The following is a 26,829-nucleotide window of genomic DNA, read 5'->3' on the forward strand; positions in this document are numbered from 1 at the left end:
ACGCGATTGAGGTTGTCGCCGTCGCAGAACGTCGGTCCAACTCTTCCCAAGGATGTTCGATGGGGTTTTAAATCTGGTGATCTGGAGGGCCAAGTAAGAACGTTGATGTTGTGGTGTCTCAAGAAGACAGTGGTGAGTCGGGTTGTGTGAGGACGGGCATTGTCATGTTGAAAAACGTCGTTGTCGTTCACCATGATGGGTTGCACATGGGGCCTAAGAATCTCGTAGACGGTTGCGTACGGTCTGATCGGATATCCTACGCAGCCCTGCTATGGTTGAGGCAGTAGACGTTGCAGTAATGGTCCTATCCCGAAGGTGACGTAACCGGATGTAGCGATCTTGTGCGGGCGTGGTCACACGATATCTGCCAGATCGTGAACGGTCACACGTTGATCCATGTTGTTGGTGACGATTTCATAGCCTTGTGATGGTGCTTGGGTGGACATTCACAGCTCTGGCAACATCTGATCGAGATTGCCTTCTTCCTAGCGAACAATGGCTTTGTTGCGTTGTGCTTCAGTCAGTCTTGGCGTAACTGTATTACGTGTCGGTGGCTTAACACTGAGCTATGAAAACCGAGAACCCATCAATTTTATAGGGAATTTGCACATGTTGCACTTGCAGAACATGCAGATCTCTCAAACAAATGTATTGGACACGAATGCGTTTTGGCGAAAAAATCCGATGTTTTCCTCCGTTTTCAAAGTGCACAACTTTTTATTGTCATTTTGGTCTGACAATCAGTGCCTTAACATGTGTAATATCACATTATCTGAGCTTGTAACGTTATTACATATATTTCTCTTTAAAATAACAAAAATATCCCTTTTGCGTTTGTTTTTTTTGAAGAGTATATTTTAGTGCTAACAAAATTTACTAAAGGTCACCTTCCCTTCTGTGTTGTAGTGGTTAAAAGAAACATTATAGAGGTGACAGCTAACTGATGTCGAAGTATCAAGTGTAGATAACTCCTTATCAGTGTAGTACTAGGACTATCACCATGAGCCACATCCTGGGATTATTGTAAAGAAACCTTGACGAGCATTATCCAAGTCGCACTAGAACCAGGAACGTTAGTAATCACAGTGTAATACATTTTTAGACCAGTAAAATCTCACCTAACCCACTTAACGAACACTTATGGTATCATGGTCTGTATTATTATCTGTCCATACTGCACCCATGTGGCGTGCTGTTTACGACGTACTCACCTGATGTCATATGAACACCGTGTTCAGCTGGTGTTATATTAGCACTTTACCTAACTGATGATATATTAACATAAACTCAACTAAAGTGGTTACAAAATCCGAATTCAACTGGTGTTATATCAACACAATACTTACTTTTCCCTTGCAATATTCCCGAAGTTCCGTTTCTGTTACCGTTGATCCACCTTTTAGTTTCACCCAAGCACAAGCTTCTTCTCCCATTCGTTGGTCTGGAACTCCAACAACCTAAAATAAATATATTAAAATAAATATTATGTATACTGTCAGATCAACGTGCAACGTTTTATAGCATGGTACACGTTACATTGAATCTAGTCCTATAAAGTAACAAATTTAACAGTAACGTTAATGCAACTCTTAAACGTTTTCCACAGTTCAACATTCTGAGTTTAATAACGTAATTCACGTAACACTTATCAATACCGAAAACGACACAAGGACGGTATTAATATCACAAAATACAATATCAATGATAATAATATCAGATGATATAGAAAATCTCCAGGGCTTTGACTACGTGAAAATAACAGTACATAGTTATGAATGTATAATACAAATTATTGTTAACTGTACTTTTTACTATTATTATTAGGCTTACCAGTTTTAATGCTTCAAACACATGAAAAGTTTAAGGCCGTCATATTTAAAAGTGTAATACTAGAAGTCATCACCAATCACTGCCAACTCTTTGGTTACTCTTTTACCAAGAGTGTGTCAGATAACCGTCACATTATAACTTCCTCACGGCTGAAAGGAGCAGAATGTTTGGTGCGAAGGCGATTCAGAATCGTGGATTACGAGTCGATAACTTCAACCATCTAGTCATGCTGAAATCTAAAATTTGAAGAGTACAAGTCTTTCTGAGAAATCTCACCTGAACTTCAGCGACATCTGGAAGACTGAGGAGGAACTCTTCCACTTCCTGAGGATAGATGCATTCTCCTCCTCTGTTGATCATGTCTTTAAATGTACCAACAATACTGAAGTAGCCATCTTCATCCATCACAGCAATATCCCTGTGTCATATTGCATTATTAATATATAGAAACAATTAACACCTTCGTCTATCATGACGATATATTTGAGACATGTATTTTAAACATAGAATTATTTATACCGTTGTAAGTTACATTTTATATTTTATAATTTAGATATTGGATTGCAAGTCATCATTCTATCATTAGTACAGAGTTAGTTCAGTGTCACTCAGTAGTTAGATAATGATTGTTATGGTGTTTATTTGTTGACATTTCAATTACTCGGTATATTTGTCTTATAACGATCGACTAACACTAACGTTATTCATATATGTTTATAAGTGAGTTATTTGTACAAACTATTAGACCTGAAATTTATGTTGAAATGTATTTGTGAAGCTTGGCCTATCAGAAAACTTATCTTTGAGCAAACTTAACAGGATAAATAAATGAATTCCGGACGCGGACAAGATGTTCTCTTTTAGAAAACAATCCAAAAACCAGTAACAGTTCCTAGCCGGCAATAACAGATACAAGAAGAAAGTTGAAGGATCAGAGTGGACATGAAGTGGACAAATCCTAGTTATTTATAACTTACCCAGTGTGATACCAACGTGCATTATCAAAGACTTGAACAGTTAGTTCCTTGTCACCCCAGTATCCCAAGAACGATAAATGATCACGTGTACACAGTTCTCCTTCTTTGTTGACCAAATTATTCGTCCATCATTGTCCACTATTTTAACCTGAGAACAAATTTAAAGTTTGTAAAAATATAACCCACCTTTACCATGAACATGTGAACTCTTACTATGGTACACCTTGCATGGTTAATGTTCATAATACACTAACTACAACCTTACTGTGTAATTTATGAATTTTACATGGTTAATGTACATAATACACTAACTACAATCTTACTTTATATAATTTGTGGTACATCTTACATGATATTACCTAATATATTCATTACAACTATAGCATGTGCTCTGATATCCTTCACTTACCTCAACATGGTCAAGTGGTGTTCCAACTGTGTTTTTTTCTTTTTCCGGTGTTTCTCCTGGACGTGTTGAACAACTTGCCGGACTATTTTCTGTTGTTCCGTATACATTCTGTGAGGAAGAAAAGATAGTGGTGATTCCTATGACGAAGTTTTCCAAGAAATGGTTGAAATTCTAAATCACTGATTACTGATACCATATATCTATTAGTTACAAGGTAACACTAAATGTAGCGTTAATTTTCCAATTACTCAAAAACCAGGTGCTACAACTGCTTGAAGTTCATATCAGAACAAGTTTGTACGAAGATTCTGAGAAGGTCCTTTGAAAACAATGGGTTTAATCAGTTTACCTTTTCTAGTGACAGATACAATACATTAATGTATTTTACTGAATGAATAATTTCTTTAAATTATATGGAACTGATGAAACTCTAGAAAGACGATCAGTGTTTGAACTTGTCTCATATCTCTACAAAGAATGTTTGTTTAATTAGGTTAAATTTATTCTTTTGAACATCTGACTGATGTTTAGAATAGAAAATTAATTATTAACGTCAAGGTAAGAAATCAAGAAATACCTAAAAGTGTAAAATAATAAATTTATTTTAACAAACAATTTTAGCAAATAAAATATTGTAAATTGTTAATAAAAATAGAATAACGATGCATTTATTTTAAAACATTTAAACATGTTGTTCACTTTAGTGAAGGTTAATATTTTCTATTGTTTGTTTATCTTGTGAATATGAAATAAAATAATAACGATAGAAAAATCTGAACGTTCGTTATTCTACATGTATTTGTGTTTTTAATCAATGTATTATTTTACAGTGTTTCATGATTACCATAACTTTGTTCTATTGTTCCAGTAATATTTTAATTTATTTCATGATTACAATAGTCTTGTTTTACTCTTCCAGTATTATTTTATATTTGCTTCATGATTACCTGTTTTGCTCTTCAAGTATTATTTTATAATGTTTTATGACTACCAAAACCTTTTCCAGTGTTAATTAATAATGTTTCATGAATACCATATATTTGTTTTACTCTTCCAGTATTATATTATAATCTTTCTTGATTAACGTAACTTTATTTTAATATTCCAGTATTGTTTTGTATTATTTTATGAATACCGTATCCTCGTTTCACTTTTCTTGTGTTATTTTATATTATTTTATGATTACCGTATCCTAGTTTCACTCTTCCTGTATTATTTTATACAATTTCATAATTACCATAACTGTGTTTTATTATTTAAATATTACTTTATATAGTTTCATGAGGTTCCATAACTTTGTTTTATCTTCCACTATTATTTTATATAGTTTCATGATTACCATAACTTTGCTTTACTCTTTCATGATTATTTGATATTGTTTCATGATATTGATTTTTATATTTACTATAACTTTATTTTAGTCTCTCAGTACTATTTTATCTTACTTACCTTCACCTTTTTGTACTTTTTCGAGTATTGTATCTTATAATTTCAGGCTTACCTTCACCATGATTTACTCTTACAATACTATTTTACTTTTAATTAATAATTATCATAAATTTGTCCTACTCTTTCAAGGTTATTTTAACATTTCATGGTATCATGGTTACAATAACACTGTTTACTTTCTCAGTATATTTTGATATTGTTTTTCTTTCCAATATTACTTAATAATTTGTCATGATTACCATAACCATGATTTACTTTTGACTATTATTTTATAATGTTTAATGATTACTATAACTTTGTTTTACAGGAAGAGTCCTGTAATATTTTATATAATTTCATTATCACCATATCCTGTCTTACCCTTTCAGTATCATTTCATATTATTTCATGATTACCATAACTTTTCCCTCTTACAGTACTATTTAAATTTTTTTAATGATTGTCATAACTTTTTTTTACTCTTCCAGTATTTTTTATTTATATAGTTTCATGATTACCATAACCTTCTTTTACTCTTTCAGTATTATTTTTTTATTTTTTTCATAATTACCATAACTTTGTTTTACTCTTCTTGTAATATTTTATATAGTTTTCTGATTACCATAATTGTTTTTTATTTTCCAATATTATTTTGTATAGTTTCATGATAACCATAATCTTGGCTTACCCTTCAATGTTAGTTTATATAATATTATGATTACATAACCATGTTTTACTTTTCAAGTATTATTTTTTCATGATTGCCAATAGTGGTATTATTTTTATTGTTTCACGATTACCATATTTTTGTTTTACTTTTGCAGTATCATTTTATACAATTTCATATCCTTATTTCCTTCTTATAAATTATTTCTTTACGTTTTCTCTACCATGACATTTATAGCTACATTTTCGTTTTTCTCTCCAATAATTATAGTGCTTGTAATTTTTCATATATTTACCATTAGAGACGGACATCGTAAAATGAACATGGTCTAATCACACAGTAGAGAGAAATGAACTTTAGTTTATGTTGTTGGGGTTTGTTTCATGTTTTAGTTTTAATTTTTGATACAAAGCGATGTTTAACACATTTATTCGTTTTGTAATTCTATTTTTAAACTTTTGTGTTTATTAATAATGAATAACAATAACCATTGTTGTCTTAACAGAGTTCTGTTAAATAAATTGTTTATTTTAACATTCTAAACGTAACTGAATTAACCATTCTATAAATATTTTCCATCAGTAAGTAAACTGTAAAACAATGGACTCTTAATTGTTTATAAACTTACAATGAGGTTTGTTACACCTAACTTCTGTTCTATATCCTTCCACAGCTCTACGGAACATGGAAACTCTCCAATAAGTGCTGAAAGTAACACAGTTGTCACAAGTAAGTAATAATCTGTATGTAATTACGAAATTATGTGATCATAGAGTTTAATTGTTTATTAAAGGATGGTAAAACTAAAGCAATAAATAAGCTATGGGAAATGTTTACTTTATCTCACACAAGTTTTCAAGAAAGGAATAAGTCGAAACTTTGTAGTATCCATTTCAAAACTGTGTGTAAGGATACAAGTAAGAAGGTAGCCGAATTACCAAATTCATCTGCAACTAATGAACAAGTGGTTTTAGTTTTGTTATTTATGCTCAAGGAATTTTGATATTTTATTACACGATATTTAACAACTTGATTGTAACAGAGAATATTATGACAAATTACATTAAAACTGATTATAAGAATGAATCTTCGCCTCAGACTCCGACTTTTTAGTTTAACTGTAAACTTCCTAGAGTTAGTGCTCCACTGGCACTCGTCAATTTAATATAAACAATTGTGGGTGGTAGTGATAGTCAAAGTTCAAAGGGTAGCGTAGAGCACACTAAGAGAATGTGAGAACAATAGTCCAGAGTCAAGCATCACGAAAACACTTTTCTGCCAGATCTGGTTAAAAACAATGAAAAGATTAACAGCTATAGCACATCTCCATGCACATGTCATTGTGATGTTAAAAAAACACACTAAATTATCTTTATGAGAAGAAGGTTTCCTAACCTCCGTGGATCCTGTTCTGAGTTGCGTGGGTAGGTCTCTTTCAACAGAGAGAGATTACAGCGAATTAGAGCGTGATGAATAATCGTTCTATAGCTTGGGATCAAAGAAAATAGCCCCGAGCAGAACAAAAAAAGCGAAGACGAAGGAAGTGAAGCACACACAGTCACTGGAAAGATGGGGGAATGAGATTAAGGCATATTGTTAACTTCTTAGCAATAAGAGACAAATCACCCTTCACATGTTTGTCAAACGACTTTGTTAAAAACACAGAAGGATCTGTAATGACACCCACTGAAGCAGTGAAACATTGTGCAGCATCATGTCCTACATGGACTTGGTGATATACGCTTCAGGTAAGAAATGTTCTTAAACGTTTTAAAATGATGCATCTCATTTTTTTTAGCCATGCTGAGGAAGAACGAAAGTATGAGAGATGGGAACCACTAGGGTTAACATAGTGTGATTCCAGATTGCACTCGTAGCATCATAGTCAGAGAGGCTTAAGGAAGTGTGGCTGAACATTAGAATCCAGATTACCTGATTGGACAGAGGCAAGTGGACATGGCGATGTAAATTTTAAAATTAATACATTGGTGAAGTAGCATTATTCTGTCCTTCTGAGATACATCACACAGCAGAAACACATTAGCTGAAGATACCTGCCAGGAATGAATCTTTGTCTCAATAATTACTCCTTGGTAGCAAAGTAGCATGGGATGCAACATCAATCTGTATATCCGAAATGGCTTTAAAAGTCAGAAGAAGTTAACTGTGGTTTGGGGTAGATGTTTCAACCAAGATGTTCCTACAACGTAGTATCTTGACAGAACCAACAAACCTCCTCCCATCCCTGTTGGATGGAAAGAAAGACATTTATACCAAAGATTTGTCTGACAAATAGTGGAGTTCTGAATGTGGTGGTGATTTTGTAATAGGGCTGTGTATATGCTGTCGTTTACCAATTAGCTCTTTTTATATTATTTTATTTGTTATCAAAAGTTAGGAAATCAATAATATGGAGAGAAAGATTCAGTACCCACTGTTCGGACCAGATACGAATCCTACTCGCCAGCTGCTTATTCCTCTCCAGTATATTACTAATAAAATTAAATACAACACAATAACTTTTCACTTACCCGCTTGAAGACTGGTTAGATTAAACTTATCAACATCCGGGTGATTAACAATGTCAACAAACATGGTGGACGTTCCCCCAATAAGAGTGCATCTAAAAGTATGATGAAAGCCTCTGTTAAAAAGCGTTTTAATGAAAAATCCAAGAAGAGAAAAATGATTTATAGACATAAGTGTTTGTATATTGACGTTTGGACAGAAAACAGAAATTATTGATAGAAAATAGATGTTGTCATGTTGACGTTCAGCCAAAACTCAAGAATGTCTGATACGAATTTGCTTTCTGTAAAAGAGAGTTGAACGTCTGTAGTAAAACCTTTTATGTTGGTTATTCTATTTAAACACGAAGACAAATTGTTGATCTAATGAAGGTGAATAAATATTGTGTGCAGAAAAAACAACAGTTACCATGACAACAAAAATAATAATAGATGTTATTTGTATCAACATTACTGTATAGTACAACAATCAGTAAAAGGTTCAAATATTGTCTGGCAGAAAATATAACTTATAATATATTTCAATATGAATGATAATTTGACTGTTATCGATTCAGTTCTACATTTAATATGTACTTAAACTAAAAAACCTGAATCATCATGTGAAATATATGAGATTTACAATTTTATTTACACAACAACAAATATTATATATATTCATATGTGTGTGTGTATTAAAATGGTAACATGGTTAGTTGTTTCTATGTGGTGTTGATAAGTTGAGTCACAACTCCGGACATATAATTTTTAATATACAGTCTAACGTTCAGTGAAACTTGTGTTACTTTTCAAATATAAATAGATTCATCCTGTCACCACTAGTACTGAAACTGATGTAGTTCTACTGATATAAGTAAGAGTAAAGAACCACTTAGTGAATGTATTTATGTCGTATTTTATATTTATTTACAAATCTAATTTCTGTGTTTCTTTACCACACTAATATTTATTTGTTCCCGGCATGACCAGATGGGTTAAGGCGTTCTACTCGTAATCTGAGGTCGCGGGTTCCAGTCCCCGTCGCACCCAACATGCTCGCCCTTTCAGCCGTGAGTACATAACAGTCAATCCCACGATTCGTCCGTGAAATACAAGCCCAAGAGTTGGCGGTGGTTGGTGATGACTCGTTTATTACGCTTTTCCTCTGGTCCTTTCACATTAGACTAATGTTGATAAACACAATGGATTATGTTTACTGTACGTCTTGTAGCCCTCTATACTTCTCTCCAAATGAATATTTATAACAAAGAATTTTTATATTTTGAAGAACTATATTTAACAGATTTAGATAAAAATAATTTACTGATTTTTTATTTAGAAATGACTCACTGAAAGAAACACGTTAACACTTGTTTATTACTCATATCTGTATAATAGAAACAGTACAGAATATTATGGTTAACATTACAAATGTTTATGGCATGGTAAGTTTCATGATAATACACTTACAACCAGGTCATTTCATACACTTAAGTTTTTCTCTCATTGTTTCTTTTATTTTATGTTTCACTATTTTCCTGTCGACGTTTTGGAAAGTCTTCAACCAACACGATGTACCGAGGAATCTTAAAGTGGCTGATCTGAAACCAGAAAAAAAATCATTATTTAACAGATATACTTGTAAGGTTGTTAAAATAGAGGACAAAAGTCATGACGAAACAATATATGTCAAACAATAAAAGTTTATTATGAGTCAACACAAATGAAACGTGATAGTTCGTGACGAAAGAACATAAGATAAGTAGAAACGTTTCTAGACAATACTTAGTATGTTTACTGTAGCTCACAATGTGTGAGAAGATCATTACATAATTTTTTCTAAAAAACTCGTTGTCTAGAACGCTTTTGTTGAATACCAGAACTCATCAATTTTTAGTTCTATTTGTTCTCAATATCTTCAAAGTGTTTCAAAGTATTATTCTGTTTGTACATAATCTAAATGTTATTTTAATGAACGTTTTACCTGGATATCTATTTATGCAAGTACTACCTCGATCTATCCCAGTTGCCAATTTCTGTGTGGTTGTTTTATAATAACATATTACAGATGTTACATGATAAACAAGAGTGTATAAAAGTAAGCGTAATAAAACAACAACTGTTGACATTAGGAACTTTATGTGAAAATTATTTTTTAAAATTAAACTCAATGTTTGCCGAAAGTACAGCCCTTTCTTGGATATAAAGTAACAAAATAACTCACATCCTTTACTGATTTAGCATTGTGAAGTAGTGTATCCAATGGACGAGATATCCACACTTCCTTTAAAAAACTACATAGGTATTTAGTCTTCTTGTCCGACACCTGGTGGTTCTAGTTATATTTTAGTGGTAACAAACAAAGTTACTAAAAGGTCACCTTCCCTTCTGTGTTGTAGTGGTTAAGAAACATTATAGAGGTGACAGCTAACTGATGTCCAAGTATCAAGTGTAGATAACTCCTTATCAGTGTAGTACTAGGACTATCACCATAAGCCACATCCTGGGATTATTGTAAAGAAACCTTGACGAGCATCATCCAAGTCGCACTAGAACCAGGAACGTTAGTAACCACAATGTAATCCATTTTAGACCAGTAAAATTTCTGTCGTTGAAGCCCACCTAACGAACACGAAGCAACTGATGGTGTCATGGTCTATATTATTATCTGTCCATACTCAGTTGATGTGATGTTTTCACTGTACCCATGTGGCGTGCTGTTAACGACGTACTCACCTGATGTCATATGAACACCGTGTTCAGCTGGTGTTATATTAGCAGTTTACCTAACTGATGACATATTAACATAAACTCAACTAAAGTGGTTAGAAAATCCGAATTCAACTGGTGTTATATTAACACAATACTAACTTTTCCCTTGCAATATTCCCGAAGTTCTGTTTCTGTTACCGTTGATCCACCTTTTAGTTTCACCCAAGCACAAGCTTCTTCTCCCATTCTTTGGTCTGGAACTCCAGCAACCTAAAATGAAAATATTAAAATAAATATTATGTATAGAGTCAGATCAACGTGCGACGTTTAAAAGCGTATTTTATGTTACATTGAAACTAGTCCTATAAGTAACAAATTTAACAATAACGTTGGTGCAACTCTTAAGGTTTTCCGACAATTCAACATTCTGACTTTACTAATATGATTCACATAACACTTATGAATAGCCAAGACGTCACAAAGGTATCAATATCACAAAACACAATATAAATTATAATAATATCAAATGATATAGAAAAATATCCAGGGCACTGACTACGTGAAAATAACAGTACATAGTCACTTAGTTATGAATGTATAATACAAATTACTAACTTTACTTTTTTAGTATTATTAGTAGGCTTACCAGTTTTAATGCTTCAAATACATTAAAAGTTTAAAACCATCATGTTAAACAACTAAAAGAAAATTTAACTTTGCGCAAAGCTTCACGAGGACTCTCTGCACGAGCCATTTCTAATTTGGCAGTGTAATACTAGAATGAAAACAACAACTCATCACCACTCACTGCCAACTCTTTGGCTACTCCTTTTACCAACAAATAGTCAGATAACTGTCACATTATAACGTTCTCATGGCTGAAAGGGGCAGAATATTTGGTGTGACAGCGATTCAAATCGCGGATTACGAGTCGATAACTTCAACCATCTAGTCATGCTGAAATCTAAAATTTGAAGAGTACAAGTCTTTCTGAGAAATCTCACCTGAACGTCAGCGACACCTGGATGACTGAGGAGAAACTCTTCCACTTCCTGAGGATAGATGTTTTCTCCTCCTCTGTTGATCATGTCTTTAAATGTACCAACAATACTGAAGTAGCCATCTTCATCCATCACAGCAATATCTCTGTGTCATATTGTATTATTAATATATAGAAACAATTAACACCTTCATCTGTCATGACGATATATTTGACACATATTTTATCTTAGAATTATTTATACCGTTGTAAGTTACATTTTAAATTTTATAATTTAGATATTGGATTGCAAGTCATCATTCTATCATTAGTACAGAGTTAGTTCAGCGTCACTCAGTAAGTTAGATAATGATTGTTATGGTGTTTATTTGTTGACATTTCAATTACTCGGTATATTTGTCTTATAGCGATCGACTAACACTAACGTTATTCATATATGTTTATAAGTGAGTTATTTGTACAAACTATTAGACCTGAAATATATGTTGAAATGTATTTGTGAAGCTTGGCCTATCAGAAACCGTAGCAAACTTCCGGAGAATGACAAGATGTTCTCTTTTAGAAAAAAATCCAAAAACCAGTAACAGTTTCTAGCCAGTAATAACAGATACAAGAATAAAGTTAAAGTATCAAAGTGGACATGAAGTGGACAAATCCTAGTTATATATGCCTTACCCAGTGTGATACCAACGTGCATTATCAAAGACTTGACTTGTTTGTTCCTTGTCACCCCAGTATCCCAAGAACGATAAATGATCACGTGTACACAGTTCTCCTTCTTTGTTGACCGGAACTATTCGTCCATCATTGTCCACTATTTTAACCTGAGAACAAATTTAAAGTTTGTAAAATATAACACACCTTTACCATGAACGTGTGAACTCTCACTATGGTACACCTTGCATGGTTAATGTTCATAATACACTAACTACAACCTTACTTTGTATAATTTGTGGTACATCTTACATGATATTACCTAATTTATTCATTACAACTACAGCATGTGCTCTAATACCATACAGTTACCTCAACATGGTCAAGTGGTGTTCCAACTGTGTGGTATTTCTTTCCGGTTTTCTCCTGGACGTGTTGAACAACTTGCCGGACTATTTTCTGTTGTTGAGTATGCATTCTGTGGGGAAGAAAAGATAGTTCTGATTCCTATGACGAAGTTTTCTAAGATATGGTTGAAATTCTACATCACTGATTACTGATACCATATATCTATTAGTTACAAGGTAACACTAAACGTAGACCTAATTTTCCATTACTCAAAAACCAGGTGCTACAGCTGCTTGAAGTTAATATCAAAACAAGTTTGTACGAAGATTCTGAGAAGGTCCTTAAAATACGATGAGTTTAATCAGTTTAACTCTCTTAGTGACAGAAACAATACATTAATGTATTTTACTGATTGAATACTTTCTTTATATTATATGGAACTGATAAAACTCAAGAAAGATGATCAGTGTTTGAACTTGTCTGATATCTCTACAAAGAATGTTAGTTTAATTAGGTTAAATTTATTCTTTATAACTGATGTTTAGAATAGAAATTTAATTATTAACTTCAAGATAAGAAATTGAGAAATACCTAAAAGTGTAAAATAATAAAATTATATAAGAAATTAACAAACAATTTTAGCAAATAAAATATTGTGAATTGTTAATAAAAATAGAATAACGATGCTTTTATGTTAAAACATTTAAACATGTTGTTCACTTTAGTGAAGGTTAATATTTTCTATTGTTTGTTTATCTTGTGAATATGAAATAAAATAATAACGACGGAAAAATCTGAACGTTCATTATTCTACATGTATTTGTGTTTTTAATTGATGTATTATTTTTTATAGTGTTTCATCATTACCATAACTTTATTCTATTGTTCCAGTATTATTTTAAAGAGTTTTATGATTAACATAATTTATTTATATTTTCCAGTATTATTTTATATAGTTTCATGATAACTATAGTCTTTGCTTACTCTTCCAATGTTAGCTTATATAATATTATGATTACATAACCATGTTTTACTTTTAAGTATTATTTTTTCATGGTTACCAATACTTTAGTATTATTTTTTATTGTTTCATGATTACATATATTTTTATGGTAATATTTTCTTCTTATAAAATATTTCTCCACATTTTCTCTACCATGACATTCACTTTTTTATAACTAGTATTGTTTTTATAGCTACATTTTCGTTTTTCTTCCAATTATTTTAGTGCTTGTAATTTTCATGTATTTACTATTACAGACGGACATCGTAAAATGAACATGGTCTAATCGCAGAGCAAAGAGAAATGAACTTTAGTTTATGTTGTTGGGTTTTGTTTCATGTTTCAGTTTTAATTTCTGATACAAAACGATGTTTAACACTTTTATTCGTTTTTAAATTCTATTTTTAAACTCCTCTGTTTATTAATAATAAATAACAAAAACTATTGTTGTTTTAACAGAGTGCTGTTAAATAAATTGTTTATTTTAACATTCTAAACGTAACTGAATTACCCATCCTATAAATATTTTCCATCAGTGAATAAATTGTAAAACAATGGACTCCTTATTGTTTATAAACTTACAATGAGGTTTGTTACACCTAACTTCTGTTCTATATCCTTCCACAGCTCTACGGAACATGGGGACGCTCCACTAAGTGCTGAAAGTAACACATTTGTCACAAGTAAGTAATAATCTGTATGTAATTACGAAATTATGTGATCATAGAGTTTAAGTGTTTATTAAAGGATGGTAAAACTAAAGCAATAAATATGCTATGGGAAATGTTTACTTTATCTCACACAAGTTGCCAAGAAAGGAATAAGTCGAACTTTGTAGTATCCATTTCAAAACTGTGTGTAAGGATACAAGTAAGAAGGTTGCCGAATTACCAAATTCATCTTCAACAAATGAAGAAGTGGTTTTAGTTTTGTTATTTATGCTGAAGGAATTTTGATATTTTATTACAAGATATTTAACAACTTGATTCTAACAGAGAGTATTTTGACAAATTACATTAAAACTGATTTTAAGAATGAATCTTTGACTCAGACTCAAACTTTTTAGTTTAACTGCAAACTTCCTAGAGTTAGTGCTTGAGTGCTCCACTTGCCACTGCACTCGTCAATTTAATATAAATAATTGTGGGTGGTAGTGTTAGTCAAAGTTCCAAAGGTTAGCGTAGAGCAGACAAAGAGAATGTGAGAACAATAGTCCAGAGTCAAGCATCACGAAAACACGTTTCTGCCAGATCTGGTTAAAAACAATGAAAAGATTATCAGCTGTAGCACATCTCCATGCACATGTCATTGTGATGGTAAAAAGAACACCAAATTATCTTTATTAGAAGGAGGCTTCTCAACCTCCGTGGTTCCTGCTATGAGTTAAGTGGGTAGGTCTCCTTTAACAGACAGAGATTTCAGCGAATTAGAGCGTGATGAATAATCGTTCTAAATCTAGGGATCGAAGAGAATAGCCCCGAGCAGAACAAAAAAGCCGAAGACGAAGGAAGTGAAGCCACACAGTCACTGGAAAAGAGGGGGAATGAGATAGGAGCATATTGTTAACTTCCTTAGCAATAAAAGACAGATGACTCTACACATGTTTGGCAAACGACTCCGTTAAAAACACAGAAAGATCTGTAATGACACCCACTGAAGCAGTGGCACATTGGCAGCATCATGTCCTACATGGACTTGGTGATACCAACGCTCAGGGTAAGAAATGTTCTTCAACATTTTAAAATGCTACATCTCATTTTATCAACCCATGTTTAGCAATAGGGAAATTATGAGAGATAGGAATCAGTAGGTTTAACAAAGAGTGATTCCAGTTTTCACTCGTAGCATATTAGTCTTTGCTTCCACAACAAGAACACGTCAATGATATGATGCTCTTAAATGTCCACATCACTGACACTAGACTCACCTGAGAGGCTTAAGGAAGTGTGGCTGAACACTATAATACAGATTACCTGATTGGACAGAGGCTAGTGGACACGGCGATGTAAATTTCAAAATTAAGACATTGGTGAAGGGGCATTATTCTGTCCTTGTGAGATACATCACAAAGCAGAAACACATTAGCTGAAAATACCTGCCAGGAATCTTTGTCTCAATAATTACTCATTGGTAGCAGTGTAGCATGGGATGCAACATCAATGTGTATATCCGAAATGGCTTTAGAAGTAAGAAGAAGTTAACTGTAGTTAGGTGTAGATGTTTTAACCAAGATGTTCCCACAACGTAGTAATGGGACAGAACCAACAAACCTCCTCACCATCCCTGTTGGATGGAAAAGGAAGACATTTATACCAAAGATTTGTCTGACAAATAGTGGAGTTCTGAATGTGGTGGTGATTTTGTAATAGGGCTGTGTATATGTTGTAGTTTACCAATTAGCTGTTTATATATTATTTTATTTTTATAAAGAGTTAGGAAATCCATAATATGGAGAGAAAGATTCAGTACTAACTGTTCGCACCACATAGGAATCCAACTTGCCAGCTGCTTATTCATCTCCAGTATATTATAATAAAATTAAATACAACATAATAACTATTCACTTACCCGCTTGAAGACTGGTCAGATCAAATTTATCAACATCCGGGTGATTAACAATGTCAATAAACATGGTGGGCGTTCCCCCAATAAGAGTGCATCTAAAAGTATGATGAAAGCCTCTGTTAAAAACCGTTTTAATGAAAAATCCAAGAAGAGAAAAATCATTGAAAAACATAAGTGTTTCTATATAAACGTTTGAACAAAAACAGAAATTACTAATAGAAAAATATGTGTTTTCATGATGGCGTATATCCAGAACTCATGAATGACTGATATGAATTTGGTTTCTCTATAAGAGAGTTGAACATCTGTAATAAAAAATTTCTATGTTTATGATTCTATTTAAACAAGAAGACAAATTGTTGATGTAATTTGGGTGAATAAATATTGTGTGAAGAAAAAAGAACAGTTACCATGACAACAAAAATAATAATAGATGTTATTTGTAAATATATTCTATATTCATGACAATAGTAGACATAGTGGAAAATAAAGAGTGTGTGGTTGTGTTAAAGGTTAAACATTGTTGAAAACAGTGGATCAACCATCATTAATAACAATGGTAAAAATAAGGGAGAGAAATCTAAACTATAACAATATACATAATAAAAGTGAAAAATCATGTAATGAAAACATCCCAAAGAATCCATCTTGATATAAATATATATTAAAGATACACAACCAGTTTTAAACTAAACCAGACTGAAAACACTTTAAGACAGTTAGGTGTCTCTGATTCTACATTTCATCTTCTTTTATTGTCTGGCCTCATTAAAATAAAATGGTTCACTGAAAGCAGTGGTTATTAAGTGCATAATTTACTGTTACTTTAATAAACATTAGATTTAAATGATACTTGTGTTAAAATGGAAGGAGAAACTATGTCATTCTAGTGAAACACATATTAAAAATTTTGTCTACTTCGACTTTTATTTCTCTGAAACAATCATTCATAGTAAACATTTGTTACGTTTTAATATCAATGTTAAAGTTATTATAACATCACTAATCACACGTGTGGATGTTATTTCATCATTAACAAATAACAGTCTCTGAATATGAGCAACAAAAGATGGTTTATCTCTAAACTTTACCTTTCTGTTTCAATAGCTTTCAATGTCGCCACAGGGTTAAAAAAAGACGAAGGAAATACAGCTACATTCCCGAGAATAATAGTTGCGATAACACCGAATGTATACCCTAACTTATAAAACAAAGGTAGGGGTAAACAGGTCACCAGGCTCTGAAACAAAATCAAAACCACACATAACTTAGGTGTTGCTATATTAGACCATATACAACTTTAAACGAAAGTGTGTTCAAACTGAGATTTCATTCAAAAACATATTGTGGTAATACCCTTAAGGACTGCATCATATTTCTTAAAAAACACAAGAAACTGAACGTTAACTGGAACAAATGTAGTTATGATAATTTTACGTTTAATCAACAAATGTTTAACCAGAACAATTCTTTCCTGAACGAAGTATATCAGTATATTAATATTACAGTTCACAACAATAATTATAAAACCATTGATCGGTAGAGGTTACAGAATAAGTTATATAAACGCTGCGACTTACGTACGTTTATTATCATAAGATAAATGTGTAAATTAATAACAGCATATTAACTGGATAACATAAAGAATAATTCCAGGTTACCATATCAACAACAATGTTTACAACAATACTTACCACTCCCGATAAAACAGGACGGTTGTAAAGGTGTAGTTTACAACAATACTCATCACTACTGGTATAATAGGATGGTTCTGAAGGTGTAGTTTACAACAATACTCACCACTACTGGTATAACAGGATGATTGGGAAGGTGTAGTTTACAACAATACTCACCACTACTGGTATAACAGGATGGTTCTGAAGGTGTAGTTTACAACAATACTCACCACTACTGGTATAACAGGATGGTTCTGAAGGTGTAGTTTACAACAATACTCACCACTACTGGTATAACAGGATGATTGAGAAGGTGTAGTTTACAACAATATTCACCACTACTGGTATAACAGGATGATTGGGAAGGTGTAGTTTACAACAATACTCACCACTACTGGTATAATAGGATGGTTCTGAAGGTGTAGTTTACAACAATAGTCAACACTACTGGTATAACACGATGGTTCTGAAGGTGTAATTTACAACAATACTCACCACTTCTGGTATTAAAATTCTTGAGGTTAAGGCAATGACATTGTTGATTAACTGAAAATGAGAAAATGCTGCAGGTTTGGGTTTACCCGTGGTTCCCTGAAAAGAACATACTTCTGTTAGTTCAGAGACTCAGACAAAAGTCAAGACTCTAGTTATTGTTTGAACGTCTGTTTTTTAGAACAGACTAATACTGACAGTCTAAAATCGTATATTTCTATTATTGAGGAATATAATACGAAATAACTGTTTTTCTATTGAGTTTACAAATTTCTCCTACCGATATAAATTCAATATTTAGTGGATCGTCAAACTGAATCTTGGAGTCCAGCTCCTTCACTTCTCGCAACTTTCGTTTGCAGCGGCACGTAGAATATCGTCAAACTTGTAAACCCCGCTGGATTGACAATAAATTTAATAGTTACTAATATAGTATGAATTGTGTCAAGTGTATTATTAAGATAAATACAAATACGGTAATAAAGACATATGGTTTTGTTATCTATTTTATTTACCGTTATTTATATCTTTATTATAATCATTGAGTTTTTTTTTTACAGTAAATATTTTCACATTCTGACAGAAGCATAAAATATCGTAAAATCAGTTATGATGTGGTCAACTTGTTTGGTTACTTACGGAAAGTCCTTCTTGTCAACATGACAACTGTGTGTAAATCTGGACATCTGAAGCAGAATAAACAGTGAATATAGACATCAGTATATTATATGATGGTTATTATGTTGGTAAATATAAAATATATCGCTAACTTCATATAATATGTAAGTCCAGGATATACCAATAATCAGTATTTAAAAAATATCTACAAAATAAATAAGACAATGTTTGTATGACAGAGATGTATTCAAACAATATAAAATGTTTATAACAATATTTATAACTCGTGATGTGGGATATTAGTTACTTTCAATCTAACCTGGTTTCAATATTCTGATATGTTGTACTTTTCTTTACGTGTTACATTTAATCTGGTCTGCTTTAACATTATATTCCGTATTATACTATTATTTACCTGTTAGTTTTCATATGACCTGATTTAACATTATAATCTATATTGTACTTTATCCTACATGATACGTTGAATCTGACCTGGTTTCACATCATAATGTATTGCGTACTGTTAGTTATCTGTTACACTTAATCTGGTCTGGTGTAAATAATATAATATATATTGTACTTTACCTCACCTACTACTTTTAATCTGTCCTGGTGTAGATTATATAATCTATATTGTACTTCACCTTTCCTACTACTTTAAACTGGCCTTGTGTAGATTGTATAATCTGTATTGTATAATACTTTATTTTTCCTACTACTTTAATCTGGCCAGGATTCAACATTATAATATATTTTGTTTTTTACCTTACATTTTACTTTTAATTTGGTTTGGTTTCAACATTCTGAGATGTTTTACGTTATGTTACATGCTACATTTAATCTGACCAAGTTTAAACATTATAATCTATATTGTCTTTACCTTACCTTCTACTTTTAATCTGGCCTGGTTTGGATGATATAATTTCTGGTACAACAGAACACAACTGTTGGAAGTAATCTTGTTTTCTGAAAGACTCTTCTGCAATCAGTGCTTTACAAGAGGTCTAGAAAGGTAGAACAGTTTGTTCATCTCTTCAAGTGATTCGATTTTATACATAAACCGTACTTTAATTTAGTAAAATGTTGTAAAGAACGTAGAAAGTTAATATATAGTATTTTATTAGTAAACAAAGTGTATATATATCTACACACACAAATATATCCTGATTTTTCTTTAAATCAACCATATGATTCGTGATATACACACAAAAGAGTTCATGATGATCCGTTCACATATATTTTTGTTTTAATCAAATAAAAACTGGATATATATATCTACTGTTTCTAGTATGTGCTACACATGACACTTTAAGATTGCAAAAGTTTGCTATTTTTGGTATCGTGAATTCTGCTGTGTGGTCAAATTTAGAGAATAGTATTCTGACTTTTTTATTTAATCAAATATTGTTAACGATATTGCGAATATTTGTCGATACCAAACATATTTTTGTAAAGTTATTTTATAGGTATTCCAGCGAGTACACGGAAGAAAGTAAAGATGTGGGAGTGAGCTAAGTAGCGCAAATGTTGGGAGAAATCACAAACATTTTTCACTAAAGGGAAGTTAAACGTTAATTATACACCTGTAGTGAAATAATAAAGATATGAGAGAGACCAATGTGAAAGGGGATCAGTAAGTAACAAAGCTAATTAAGGCTTCAGAAAGACTGATGATATGTTTCACCATAAAATACAGCCTTTTTAGTTTCTTACCTATTGGTCGTCCTATTTGCCAAAAATGGCCGTTATGACCACCTTGACCTCCAGATGACATCATATGCTATGGTTACATAGCCACATTTTTAAAACTATAAACTCCAAACTTGGGATAATAATATACATTACTGCGGGAAGTAACATGGGCTAATATATAAAAAATTGTCGAATCACGAGCTTCTTTGGAAAATGTGGACTTTACTTAGAACCTGAATTGGTAAAAACTTTTCTGAATAATTTTGAACATATCCAGAAATAATTGAAAATACCTTTCACAAGCTAATATTATACAGTGTCATATTCTGTGACCTTAAATATTACATATCATCTTTTATAGTTATTTAAACACGTTGTTCATATGTCTTTTTATTTATTTTGTTTTATTTAAAGTTGTTATCAACCATAGTTCTAACAACTACTTTAGTTTTATACCAAACAAAGTAGAGTAGTTTACCTTGTTTAAGCAGTATTCTAGTTCATAAGGCATGAAGGCAGGGTTGATATTGACCTGGAACAGAAAACACAACACACAAAAGTTATGTTAGAAATTTAATCAGTAGTAAGATAACGAATGTTGATGTTAATATTAAAATACACAACATACAAAAGTAAGTTTATGTTAACAAATCCATGAGTATATGTTTAGCATATATTAGTACACGTTACGGAAGAATCTCTTATTTACTCTATATTTCAGATGTAAAATGTAAATTCATATATCTCATGTTTATGAAGATTGAAATATTTTAAGATATGACTTTATTTAAAGATAATATCAAATATCCTTACTAGTACCAGTCCAGCTTTAGCTGCAGCCAGCTGAGTTAGAACCCACTCATAACAGTTGGTGCTCCAAACTGCCAGACGTTCTCCAGGTCTCAGTCCCAGCTCTAAGAAACTTGCTGCTAGCTGATCAGTCTGTGGTACAAACAATGGAACTTAAGAATTTACAGATGTAGAGAATATTATTTAATGTACAGTAACACTAAACTTATATCAATCAGTATATATATATCAGTTAAAATAACTTCATATAAGCCATTACAGATACAGGTATAGTATATCTAACAACACATAAACCAATACATCTACAGCTAAAGTATATCAAACAAACGTCAATCAGTAAAGATACAGTTACAGTGTATCTAACATCACACGAACCAATAATATAGAGTTAAGCTACAACTAACAACACGTTAACCAGTACCTCAAGAGCTAACAACACGTAAACAAGAAAAAATACAAGTACTGTGTACCTAAGAACATGTGAACCAGTAAAGATAGAGGCACAATACATCTAACAACACATGAAACAGTACATCTACAGATACAGTATATCTAACAACATGTTAATCAATAAAAAACTGAACAGTATATCTAACACACGTGAACTGGTGTAGATATGGTTACAGGATATCTAACAATATATAAAGTAGGATATCTATAACTACACAATACCTAACGAAACATCAACCCCTAAACATACATGACAGTATATCTAACACACGTGAACTGGTGTAGATATGGTTACAGGATATCTAACAACACGTGAACAAGTAAAGATACACGAACATAATATCTAGCAACTCGTGAACCATTGCATCTTGAGATACAGTATATCTAACAACATGTTAATCAAAAAAATACAGAACAGTATATTTAACACACGTGAACTGGTGTAGATATGGTTACAGGATATCTAACAATATATAAGTAGGATATCTATAACTACACAATACCTAACGAAACATCAACCCCTAAACATACATGACAGTATATCTAACACACGTGAACTGGTGTAGATATGGTTACAGGATATCTAACAATATATAAACTAGCATATTTATAACTACACAATACCTAACAAAACAACAACCACTAAACATACATGTAGAGTACATCTAACAGTACGTTAACCATTATATTTATAGATACAGTATATCTAACAACAACTCGACCAGTAAAGATGCAAGTACAATATATCTAACAACACGTGGACTAGTAAAGATACAGATGCGGTACATCTAACAACATATTAAAGAGTACATCTGTACCTACAGTATATCTTACATGCGAACTAGTGAAAATACAAGTACAGTATATATAACAGCACGTTAACCAGTATATTTATAACCACAGTATATCTCACAATAAGTGAAACAGAAGAGATACAAGTACTTTATATCTAAAAACACAAGAACCTGTAAAGATACAGGTACAGTATATCTTACAAAACGTGAACCAGTACATCTATAGCAACAGTATATCAAACAACATGTGAACCTGTAAAGATACATGTACATTATATCTAACAACATATAAGCAATAAGGATAGAGCTACAGTTCGTCTAACAACATATAAACCAGGACGTCTATAGCTATAGTATGTGTAACAACACACGAACATGTATATCTATTACTACAGTATATCTCACAAAACATGTACCGATAAAGATATAGGTGCAGCCTGTCAAAAAACTCGTTATCCAGTACACTTATAGCAACAGTATATTTAACTAGACATGAACCATCAAAGATACATGTACAGTTTATAGATTAGGGTTTAAACAGTTTGGTAATATATCCAACACATTTAGCAATTAGTGAGTAAGATGACAGGTTTATTAGGCCTAGGATAGTCTGTAAATTAATTACTAACACGTTTAGATGTGATCTGACAAGATGTCAGTCTTATAATATTCTGTAAATAAAGTACCAACACATTTAGTATGATAGAGTTAGATGTTAGGCTTATAATATTATGTAAATACATTAACAACACATTTTGTATGATAAAGTTGGGTGTTAGGCATACAATATTCTGTAAATACGTTAACAACACATTCAGTATGATAGAGTTGGATGTTAGGCTTATAATATTCTGTAAATACGTTAACAACACATTTAGTAAGATAAAGTTGGATGTTAGGATTACAATATTTTGTAAATACGTTAACAACATATTTTGTATGATAGAGTTGGATGTTAGGCTTATAATATTCTGTAAATACGTTAACAACACATTTTGTATGATAGAGTTGAGTGTTAGGCTTATTATATTCTATAAATGCTTCACCAAGTTTCATACTTCTTCATTAGTCTCCAGAAAGGTGCGACGGACATCCTGATGACAGAAAACAAAAGCTAATTGGTCACCAACATCGTAAGATACTTTATTTAAAGCTTGACCAATAGTGGATCCGATAAGAACGCTGTCTCTGTGACCACAGTTATAGCTAATCTTAAACTTTTCTGAATTAGTTGCTAGGAGTCTGGAAACAATCAAGATATATACGTTTTTAATACGGACATGATAATAAATTATTGTTACCTGTATAACACAACGCACTAATAACCTTTATCTATTGATTAATGACGTCCATGTACACTGTGAAATATAATTAAAACCTATAAACATAATATTACATCTAAATATTGATATCCATGTTATACAACGCTTGTTATAGGACTTTAAAACAATAGTAAAAGAAGCGATACATGAGAATTCTACACTTCGAACGATGTTATCCATATTCGTATCTGTACAACACAACATACTATAAAAGTGTTTATATTTGTATAAATGAAACACACTCGAAGTGTTAGTATTTGTATAACTTAATATTAAATAAAAGTTTCAATATCTGTATAAACATAATAGACACTGAAAGTGTTAACAACTTAATATCACATACACACAATAAAAGTGTTAGCATATGAATTGTTTACGTCTACACAGCAGGTCATCTGTGTACGTACCTGCACAGTGGAGTCCTTATAGCTCCAGAGAACGTAGAAATGATAGTTTTAGTGATACATCATAACGTATATATTTTACACTGTGAGATAATGACAAACAGAACACGAAGCTTTTCGTTATTTTAAAGTTCAGTTTCTTGTCTGCCCCTCAGTGGCTCAGCGATATGTCTGCGGACTTATAACGCTAAAAACCGGGTTTCGATACTCGTGGTGGGCAGAGCACAGATAGCCCATTGTGTAACTTTGTGCTTAATTCAAAACAACAAAACAACAACAAGTTTCTGGTCTATTACTGAATGTTGTTCTCTTCCAGAAACTGACTATACGTTTGCCTCTCTTATTTTCCATCCACAACGAAATTCACTATAATTCATATATTTATCAATACACAGTACAGTTTTTAAAGCAGGTACAAAACAGTTTTCACCAGTTAAATTAAGGGATAATATTAACTTGTATATTTTTCCTTAAATACACATGAACAGCATGATACTTATACTGTAGTACATTATATCATAATACACATACACAGTATCATACTTTTACTGTAGTACATACATAGTATGGTAGTTATAATACAGTACATTATATCATAATATATATTCATAGAATGGTAGACATACATCATAACATTATATCATAATACATTTGCTTTATACGGTACTCATACCACAGTAAATTATATAACAATACTTAGTATGATAGTTAAACTCTAGTGAATTATATCGTAATACACTATATGGTAGTTATACCTCAGTAAAATAGAACAGTTTATGGTCATATACTCATCTAGTAATTCCTCAATTTCACAGAATAGTTTAATAATTCATTCATACAGTAAATACTCACACATGAGTTTATAATTAAAATTTTGATGAAGAATGTAAGTTTTGGATTTTGTCTTCACAACAACTTATTGGTCTTAGAGATGATTGGTGTTCGAAAACTAAAGATTGAAAACTGATGTTAATGTTGATCAACTCACACTGGTTAATTGACTGTATGAATGTTCTAAAAACAGCGTCCACCCGCCACCATTACCACAAACACTTTGAACCAACAAAAGAATTCGGATTACCTTTATAACACGTTCAAAACTGAAACTGTGAACCATCCTCTCTTAACCATATCAGACCTCGGTACGTGTACACACTGATCACTAGTTGAGGCTCAGAGTGAATGTTTTTAATAACTGTTATCTGTATATTAATTATATGTATGTTCAGTATAAGTGGTACGTAATACATGAAAACCTGATATTACATCTAAATACTGGTATCCATATGAATAAAACCTTTCTTATAAATCTTTAAAAAGATAACCAAACATACAATGGAATTCTTCATATTTATAAATTAACAGATACACTCGGAGTTATAAATAATATACATATTATCAGCACACATTCAAATGTTAATATATAAAAACACAAGACATACTGGAACTCTTAGTATCTGTATAAACATAACACACATTCGAAATACAAGCACAACATATAAAAACATAAAAAATTAAATATTTGTATAAACACAATAGACACTGGAAGTGTTGGTATCTATATAACTCAAAGTACAAAAAAAATATTAATACCTATATAAACACAATACATACTTGAATAATTAATATCTATGTAAACACAACAGTTTGTTTTGTTTTTGTTTTTTTAATTTCGCGCAAAGCTACTCGACGGCTATCTGCGCTAGCCGTCCCTGATTTAACATCAGAGGGAAGACCAGAGGGAAAGCAGTTAGTCCTCACCACCCACCGCCATCTCTTAGGCTACTCTTTTACCAACGATTAGTTGGATTAACAGTCACATTATAACTCCCCCACTGCTGAAAGGGCGAGCATGTATGGTTCGACCAGTATTCGAATCCGCGACCCTCGGACTACGAATCGAAAACACAATAAACACTGAAAGTATTGGTATCTTTATAACACAGCATACTATAAAAGTGTCAACATAACGTTTATACAATACATTACTTGTGTACGTACCTGTACGGTGGAGTCCTTATAGCTCCAGAAAACGAAGAAATGATAGTTTTAGTGATAGATCGTAACGTAAACATTTTGAGCTGTGAGATAATGACAAACACTAGAACCAAGGTTCTAGAGTAACTTTATCTTATGACATAGGCTGCCGTAATCCCATTGGATGTTGTTCTCTTCTAGAAACTGCTCCTATATTGTATATTAATTCGTCTCTCTTATCTGTCTTCAACTATAATAAGCTACGAACCACGTTGTTTAATCTAACCAATACAATTCAGTACAAACACGTCCACAGTGGTTTCGTTATTGGTAAGTTCATCTCAAGGATGATGCTGAATTATAAATAAGTTGTTCTGGTTCTGAAATGTACATGTACGGAATGATAGTTGTACTACACATACATTATATCAATGTACGGAATAATAGTTGTACTACACACATATTATATCACTGTTCGGAATGATAGTTGTACT

At 32.1% G+C, this 26,829-nt stretch overlaps 2 protein-coding genes across 2 annotated transcripts in view; one reads left to right on the plus strand and one right to left on the minus strand.

The window, feature by feature from the left end:
- The window catches only part of LOC143245978 (medium-chain acyl-CoA ligase ACSF2, mitochondrial-like), a 78,111-nt gene that overhangs the window by 19,990 nt on the left and 31,292 nt on the right, over positions 1-26,829 (plus strand). The gene's annotated exons all lie outside the window — the stretch shown is intronic.
- LOC143247891 (medium-chain acyl-CoA ligase ACSF2, mitochondrial-like) lies at positions 9,339-26,739 on the minus strand. Its single transcript, XM_076496446.1, has 16 exons — positions 26,360-26,739; positions 23,691-23,874; positions 21,392-21,520; positions 21,057-21,110; positions 19,772-19,890; positions 18,908-18,954; positions 18,583-18,665; positions 18,272-18,367; positions 17,192-17,340; positions 16,104-16,195; positions 14,118-14,194; positions 12,557-12,691; positions 12,206-12,354; positions 11,535-11,676; positions 10,690-10,800; positions 9,339-9,419 (listed from the first exon to the last, which is right to left on the minus strand). The coding sequence occupies exons 1-16, from the start codon at positions 26,431-26,433 to the stop codon at positions 9,339-9,341; spliced, it is 1,722 nt and encodes a 573-aa protein (XP_076352561.1). The 5' UTR covers positions 26,434-26,739.

Source organism: Tachypleus tridentatus, chromosome 3, assembly GCF_004210375.1.
Source record: "Tachypleus tridentatus isolate NWPU-2018 chromosome 3, ASM421037v1, whole genome shotgun sequence".
In the NCBI taxonomy this organism is placed as follows: Eukaryota; Metazoa; Arthropoda; class Merostomata; order Xiphosura; family Limulidae; genus Tachypleus; species Tachypleus tridentatus.